This window comes from Hakea prostrata, chromosome 6 (genome assembly GCF_041222555.1).
Source record: "Hakea prostrata isolate BN-2017 chromosome 6, UWA_Hpros_2, whole genome shotgun sequence".
Taxonomy (NCBI): Eukaryota; Viridiplantae; Streptophyta; class Magnoliopsida; order Proteales; family Proteaceae; genus Hakea; species Hakea prostrata.
In genome coordinates this window covers 3,790,136-3,797,816 of record NC_142605.1, presented here as the reverse complement: position 1 = coordinate 3,797,816, position 7,681 = coordinate 3,790,136, and the positions used below count along the sequence as shown (strand labels likewise).

General features: G+C 39.5%; 2 protein-coding genes across 2 annotated transcripts; both read right to left on the bottom strand.

Annotated features, from left to right (window-relative positions):
* Nucleotides 1-1,438: 1,438 nt before the first annotated feature.
* LOC149012127 (uncharacterized) lies at nt 1,439-3,292 on the bottom strand. Its single transcript, XM_089159132.1, has 2 exons — nt 3,097-3,292; nt 1,439-2,043 (listed from the first exon to the last, which is right to left on the bottom strand). The coding sequence occupies exons 1-2, from the start codon at nt 3,290-3,292 to the stop codon at nt 1,439-1,441; spliced, it is 801 nt and encodes a 266-aa protein (XP_089015258.1).
* Nucleotides 3,293-5,805: 2,513 nt separating this feature from the next.
* On the bottom strand, nt 5,806-6,420 carry LOC149012126 (uncharacterized). Its single transcript, XM_089159131.1, has one exon. It carries the CDS (start codon nt 6,418-6,420, stop codon nt 5,806-5,808), a length of 615 nt encoding a protein of 204 aa, XP_089015257.1.
* Between the last annotated feature and the right edge of the window lie 1,261 nt (nt 6,421-7,681).

Here is a 7,681-nt window from a genome sequence, read left to right as displayed (position 1 = left end):
AGAAATTATCAAAGAGAAAACTTCCATGGTACAGAACTTTCAAGAAGAGAAAAAACAATTAGAACTTGAGAAGAAAAGAATGCAAGATGAGCATCAACTTGTTCTAAGTTCTGTTACCTCTGCGGTTGAACAAGCAAGAGATAATCCAGCTTTTTTAGGATTCTGCAAGAGTGTAGTGAAAGTCTGCTTTGACCAGATTTTCTCTGAGATACTCAAAATTTGTCCTAGTGTTGATTTTAAACTACTTCCTCCTGAGTTTCTTCCTTCTCGGAAGTTCTTTGACCTTAGGAGTCTGAAATATCCTTGACTCTGAGAATTCTGCAGAAGAAAATGAAGAAAGTGAAGAAGAATATGAAGATGATTCTGATGAGGAAGAAACTTCAAGTTCCAGCAGGGATGATGATTCCAGTGATGGGGCTGCATCCACGAAAAATGATAAACAGATCGATAAGAGCCTTCCCACTGATGATACTTCTGTGGGGCGAAATGCCTGATTGCTTGAGAAGAAAACTTGAAAACTTTTTTTTTTTTTTTATATCTTTTAGTTTCAAAAAAGTATTTTCCTGATGTAATGATCTATATTGATCTTTTTGACTCTTTTTTTTTTTCTTTTTCGATCAACAAATTTCTTTTCTTTTATAAGATAGTCTCTTGTGTTTTTTGACCAAACCCATTGTCGTTTAGTATTTGGCTAAGTAGCTGCTCCACAAATTTAGAATCTTCAATCTGCGTAATAACTCTTCTTAATCAGCTTCGAAAAGCATGATTAGTCCTCGGAAGGCTGGCTACATGAGCTTGACTTATAAAAAGTCGGTACCACCCTCAGAAGGAATGATCCTTGATCAACTTCAGAAAGCATGACCAAGCCTCGGAAGGTTAGCTACTTGAGCCTAACTTACGAAAAATCGAAACCACCCTCGGAAGGAATGATCCATGATCAGCTTCGGAAAGCATGACCAGGCCTCAGAAGGCTAGCTACTTGAGCCTGACTTACGGAAAGTCAGGACCACCCTCGGAAGGAATGATCCGTGATCAGCTTCGGAAAGCATGACCAGGCCTCAGAAGGCTGACTACTTGAGCCTGACTTATGGAAAGTCGGACCACCCTCGGAAGGAATGATTCGTGATCAGCTTCGGAAAGCATGACCAAGCCTTGGAAGGCTGGCTACTTGAGCCTGACTTACGGAAAGTCTGGACCACCCTCGGAAGGAATGATCTGTGATTAGCTTCAAAAAGCATGACCAGGCCTCGAAAGGCTGGCTACTTGAGCCTGACTTACGGAAAGTCGGGACCACCCTTGGAAGGAATGATCCGTGATCAGCTTCGGAAAGCATGACCAGGCTTCGGAAGGCTCTTTTGCATAGTTGAAGAAGATTCTTTAAGTGATATCAGTTGATAGAGATAAGCCTTCAAGAGCAACTGGAAACTCTGCTCCTTTTCTATTGATAATACTTTATGTGATGAGTTACATTCCACTGTCGCCTTAAGCAGCTTCCATGTAGATCTTTAAGCCAATATGTGTTTGTACTGACAGTCTTTATCACCACATACAGCCCCTCCCAATTTGCGGAAGGCTTTCCACAATTTCTTGGGTATGATGCTGACTTTTTCCTTAAGACTAAATCTCCAACTTTGAAAGACTTAGGCCTGACCCAAGCATTATAGTATGCTGTTGTTCTCCTCTGGTATTCTATGTTTCGATACAAAGCTTTTTCTCTGACCTCATCCATAAATTCTAGATTCACTCTCAGCCCTTCTTCATTAATCATTGGATCAAACTTTTCTGATCTTTCTGACCCAACCATTACCTCCACTGGAGCCAAGGCCTCTAACCCGTAAGCCAGCTTGAAAGGTGTCTCCCCTGTTGGTGTTCTAACTGTAGTTCTATATGCCCACAACACATGAGGTAGCTCATCTACCCACAGACTATTTGCTTCATCTAATCTTCTTTTGATTTCTTGTAAGAGAGTTATGTTAGTTATTTCAATCTGCCCATTGCATTGAGGATAAGCCACAGAAGAATTTTTGTATTCAATATGGTAGTCTGCACAGAATTCCTTGAACCTTTCATTATCAAATTGAGTTCCATGATCTGTCAACAAGACCTTAGGCAAACCAAATCTGAAAATGATCTTATTTCTGAAGATCTTTTCCATTTGATTCGTTGTTGTTATGGCTAAAGCTTTTGCTTCTACCCATTTTGTAAAGTAATCAATTGCTACCACCACAAATTTCCTTCCTCCAGATGCAATAGGAAATGGACCAAGTAAATCCATCCCCCACATTGCAAATGGAATAGGATTCAAAATTGAAGTCAACTGTTCCACAAGTTGTTTATGAATTAGAGCATGAATTTGGAACTGATGGCATCTCTTTACATATTCAATTACTTCAGATTGCATTCATGGCCAGTAAAATCCTTCTCTCAAAATTTTATATGCTAAAGCTCTTCCTCCAAGATGGCTTCCACAGATTCCCTCATGAACTTCTGCAAGTGCATACTGTGCATTGGATGGTCCTAAACATTTCAGAAGTGGCCTAGAAATTGTCCTTTTATACAATAATCTGTCTTTTAAGACAAACTTTGCTACTCTTCTTCTTAATACTCTGGCATTTTCCTTGTCTTCTGGGAGAATATCTTCTTTGAGATATTGTATGATAGGATCCATCCATGATACTTCCATATCAATTTCCATTATCTCTGATTCAGAATATGCTAGAATATCCAACTTTCAATAATATACACAGCCTGTGGCAGAGAAGCAAATTTTGCTGATGCTAATTTTGCCAAAGAATCTGCCATTGTGTTTTGATTTCTCAAAATCCTCTTAATCAAGAATTGCTGGAACCATCCTTTACATTCAAGTGCTTTTTGAGATAATTGATCATTCTAGCATCTTTTGCTCCATATACTCCTGTCACTTGACTGACCACCAGTTCAGAATCACTTTTGACTTCAATATTTTGTAACATAGGGATTTGGCTAACCGCAACCCCACAATAAGAGCTTCATATTCTGCCTCATTATTTGAAGCACGAAAATTGAACCGAAGAGCACTCTGAATTATAAATCCAGCTAGACTTTGTAAAATCATACCTGCTCCAGATCCCTGAGAATGACTTGACCCATCCACATGAAGAATCCACCCACTAGGTATCTCACTAAGGCCTTCTTTATCTTCCGGTGGTGAAATACTTTCAGCAACAAAATCCTCCAGGACTTGTGCCTTTATCGCAGTTCTGGGTCTATAGTCAATGTCATGTTCTGTTAATTCCACTGCCCAAGATACCATCCTCCCGGCAAGGTCAGGTTTATGCAATATTTTCTTAAAATGCCAGTTGGTCAGAACAATAATTGGATGAGCCTGAAAATAAGGTCTAAGCTTTCTGGCCGCTATTATCAAAGGTAAAGCCTGCTTCTCAAATTCAGGGTATCTAGATTCCGCATCTAATAATGTATGACTTACAAAATAGATGGGATTCTGAATCGTACCTTCTTCTCGAATTAATACAGCACTCACTGCTGCCTTTGAAGAGGATAAGTATATTTGTAAGGCTTCTCCTGGAATTGGCCGAGATAGGACTGGTGGATTGATCAACCTTCTTTTTAATTCTTCAAATGAATTTTGACAGTCTTCTGACCATATGAATTCATTGAGTGCATTCAGATTTTTCAATGCCTTGAAAAAGTGTGCACACTTATCTCCAGATCTGGATATGAATTTGCTCAAAGCCGCAATTTTCCCTATCAAACTTTGAATTTCCTTCATATTACTAGGTGGTAACATATCCAAGATGGCCTTAATTTTTTTTGAGTTTGCCTCAATACCCCTTTATGTAACCATATAACCCAAGAACTATCCTGATGAAACTCCAAACGCGCATTTCTCAGGGTTAAGTCTCATCCCATTCTTTCTGAGCACGTCAAAACATTCCTTCAGATCAGTAAGGTGATTAGATTTGAATTGACTCTTCACCAAAAGATCATCAACATAAACCTCCATATTCCTCCCAATTTGATTGGCGAACAATTTATTCATTGCTCTTTGATATGTTGCCTCGGCATTCTTTAATCCAAAAGGCATAACCTTGTAAGAGTAGCTTTCACGATTTGTCATAAATGCCGTATGAGGTTGGTCCTCCTTTTTCATAAGGAGCTGATTATAGCCTGAATAGGCATCCATAAAGCTTAAAATTTGCTGACCTGAAGTGGCATCAATCAACTGATCAATCTGCAGCAAAGGATAGCAATCCTTAGGGCAGGGTTTGTTCAAATCAGTATAATCCACGCACATTCTCCATTTACCATTATGCTTTTTCACCATTACTACATTTGCCAACCACTTAGGACATTCAGTCTACTCGATAAACTTTGATTTCCTAAGCTTTTCAACTTCAACCTTGATTGCATCATGCTTTTCTGATGAGAAATTCCTCCTTCTCTACTTTATAGGCTTAATAGTACTGTCTATCCAGAGGCAGTGTTCTACAACCTCCCTGCTCAGCCCCGGCATATCCTGGGCTGACTAGGCAAAGACATCCGCATTCATACGAAGGAACTCTTTCAACAAAACTTTATTCTGATTGGTCTGATCAGCCCCAATCATAGTCCCTTTTTCTAGATTTTCAAGATCGAAAGAAAATTTCTCCAATTTCTCCACCGGTTCTCCCCTCTGAATTTTCTCCTCATCTTTATTATCCAAAATTTCAACAGTAAGGGCAAGAGCTTTACCTTGTGACTTTGAATCTTTCAAAAAAGGTTGTATAGCTTTGTCTTGAAGTTTTCTGGTCAGATCTACATTCTCCAATGCCTCCTTTAGTTGGAACTTCATCTTCAAATGCCTTGTTGAGACCACAGTGCCAATAGAATTTAAAGTTGGTCTTCCCAGAATTATATTGTATGCCGATAACTTTTTTATCAGCAGGAATTTGGTAACCGTAGTCACTGTTTGTGGATGTGTTCCCAACATTATTGTTAATTCCACAGTTCCTTCTACAGAGGTAGACTCTCCAGAAAACCCAAATAACCTTATTCCACAAGGTTTTATCTTTACAGTATCCAACTTCAACCATTGAAAGGCTTCGTAAGACATGATATCTACAGAAGATCCCGTATCAATTAAAACCCTATGAATGTATCTGTATGCCACTTCGATAATAACAACAATTGCATCATCATGTGGCTCTTGAATTCCACTCATTTCCTCCTTCGTGAAGACTATTTCCTTCATCTTCTTAATTCTTTTAGCAATAACATGAGATTCAACAGAATTCACATACCTGGCGTGAGCCTTAGACTTTGAAATTGAATTTAAGTCTAAACTCCCCAATATGATCATAACAGGGGATTGCTTTTGTTGAACTCTCTGGTTTTCTTGATCTTTGATATTTTCATCTGGAGAATTAGGCTGAAAATCCCTCTTCACCTGATCCTCCCTTCCTGGTCCTTGATTTTTCCACCTTCTTGGTTGTTCAACAACATCTCTTTGCTGTCCTCCATTTCTTCTTTGAACATATCGATCCAGCCGCCCCTGATTGATCAACCGCTCAGTCTCATTCTTTGGAATTCTGCAATCATCTATATCATGACCATGGTCACTATGAAATCTGCAATATCTGTTTGGATTCCACTCTTCTGCCTTTGCTATCATCTGTGCTGGCCACTTAACAAACCCCTTATGCTGGATTCGCATAAGGATTTCTGACCTTCTTGCATTAGAGGAGTATAGTTCTCCGGGAATGGTCTCGGAACATCTCTTCTCACTTGAAGATCAGAGCTATTCCTTGGATAATTCATGCCATTTCTTCAATCTCTCTGATCATATCGTAGAGCTCCCTCTTCCTTCTTTTTGCTATCACCATCAGTCTCCTTCCTGGCTTGCAGTATATCTTTCATGTTAGCATACTGATTACATCGTGATGTCAGCTCCACAATATTTGTTGGTTTGTTCATAATTAAGAACTCTAGCAAATGATCATCAGTCAAACCTCTGAACATAGCATCATAACCTATTGCTTCATTTAGGTCTTTTATTTGAATTGATTCTTGATTGAATCTCTTCATATAGCTTTGAACTGATTGTCCTGACTTCTGGCGAATTGCTGCCAAATTATCCACCGTTTTGCTGCTTTTCATACTGCTCTGGAATCTCGATAGAAAAATCTTTGTTAGGTCTCTGAAGCTTCCAATTGAATCTGGCAGTAGACTGAAAAACCAAGTTGTTGTCGGACCCTTCAGTGATGACGGAAAGGATTGACACTTCAGAACATCTGAGTTACCTGCCAACATCATAACAAAATTGAACTGAGCCAGGTGTTCCAATGGATCTGAGCTTTTATCATACATTGTGAGTTCTGGAAGCTTGAAGTTATGTGGCAATGGTGCTGACATAATATCTCTAGAAAACGGGTTTCGATCCATTGCTTCTTCCACATTTTCTCCATTATCCTTATTTGTTAGTCGTTGAATCTGATCATTTAGAATGCGAAATCTCTTACTAGTTTCAGATCCATGGACCTCAGATCTATCATCCTCTGATTTTTTTCTTTCTCTTTTTTATCTCTTCAACTCCCAAGAGTTTTACTCTTCCTACTCTGGCTTTGACTTATACGTTCATCCTTAGATGATATCTGATCTTCCAACTCCAAAGGAATGTAACTTGGATTTGCACTCTCTCCTAATCCTTCTCTAAGAACTTCTCCTCTGGCTTTCTCTCAACCCTTTCATCCGAGGATTTTGGTCAGAGACCGCCTCAACTCGGGAAAGAGTATGAGATTTTCTAGCAAGTGAGATCAAAGTTCTTCCTTCTAGCCGAACTCCTACTTGTTTTATGAATGATCTCATTAGATTTTGTGTTTCAAGGATCTGATGTTGCATACCTTCAAATCGTGCAGTGATTTAATTCGGATCCAGCTCCAATTGAGAAGCAAAAAACGTATCTACGAGCTGTTTCTCCTTTCTCTCAGAAATTTCAGCAGGATGAGGTGAGTGATCCTCTGTTACTCTCTATTTCTGTCGAGTTTGCATTGCCTGAATCTGTAGTGTTGGCACCATTTCTCTTGTTTTTCTCTTTGGATTCATCCTTCTTGGCTCTCTTTGACTAGCCTCTGCAATTTCGACCGGTACTACCTCCTCTCGCTCAAGTGATTGAGCCATGACCTTTGTCCTGAAGCTTTCCCACGACCAGCACCAAATGTTGGTGCAGATTTCGCTATGATCTCTAAACCGTAAATCTAACACCGAACCAAGCAGATCTGGACCGATTTGAATCTATCTTCACTGGATTGAATCGTGCTCTCACTTCCTGCGAAACAATGAACTTGTTAGAAAAGGAGCCGATAGTCTTGATCGGCGTCGCGTCTCCGACGTTCTTGTCAGATAATAGTTCCGGTAGGGTTTCAGAGCTCCTACAGAGCTTTAATGGAGATATCCAGGAATAGAATGAGAGTTCTAGTGAATTAGAGTATGTTACCTGTTGAAAGAGAGCTTCGTTTCCTTTTATAGATTTTCCCACCTAATCTCCTTTTGATTGTGACCATTGGATCATAATAACAAGTTGAATGGTCATGATCAGACCTTTATTTGACTTTTGGGCGGACCCATTGATGATTTCGTCTTATCAGCTTAAACCAATCGAATCGCCTTAAAACCGGAGCAAACCGGCTTGAAATTACACTTGATA

Bases quoted from the DNA above. Each gene is read 5' to 3' on its own strand.
- LOC149012127 (XM_089159132.1), bottom strand. From the start codon at position 3,292: ATGGTATCTTGGGCAGTGGAATTAACAGAACATGACATTGACTATAGA. The intron at 2,044-3,096 runs GTATGATTTTAC...AATTCTGTGCAG, and splicing joins TTCTCAGGGATCTGGAGCAG to ACTACCATATTGAATACAAA.
- LOC149012126 (XM_089159131.1), bottom strand. From the start codon at position 6,420: ATGGATCGAAACCCGTTTTCTAGAGATATTATGTCAGCACCATTGCCA.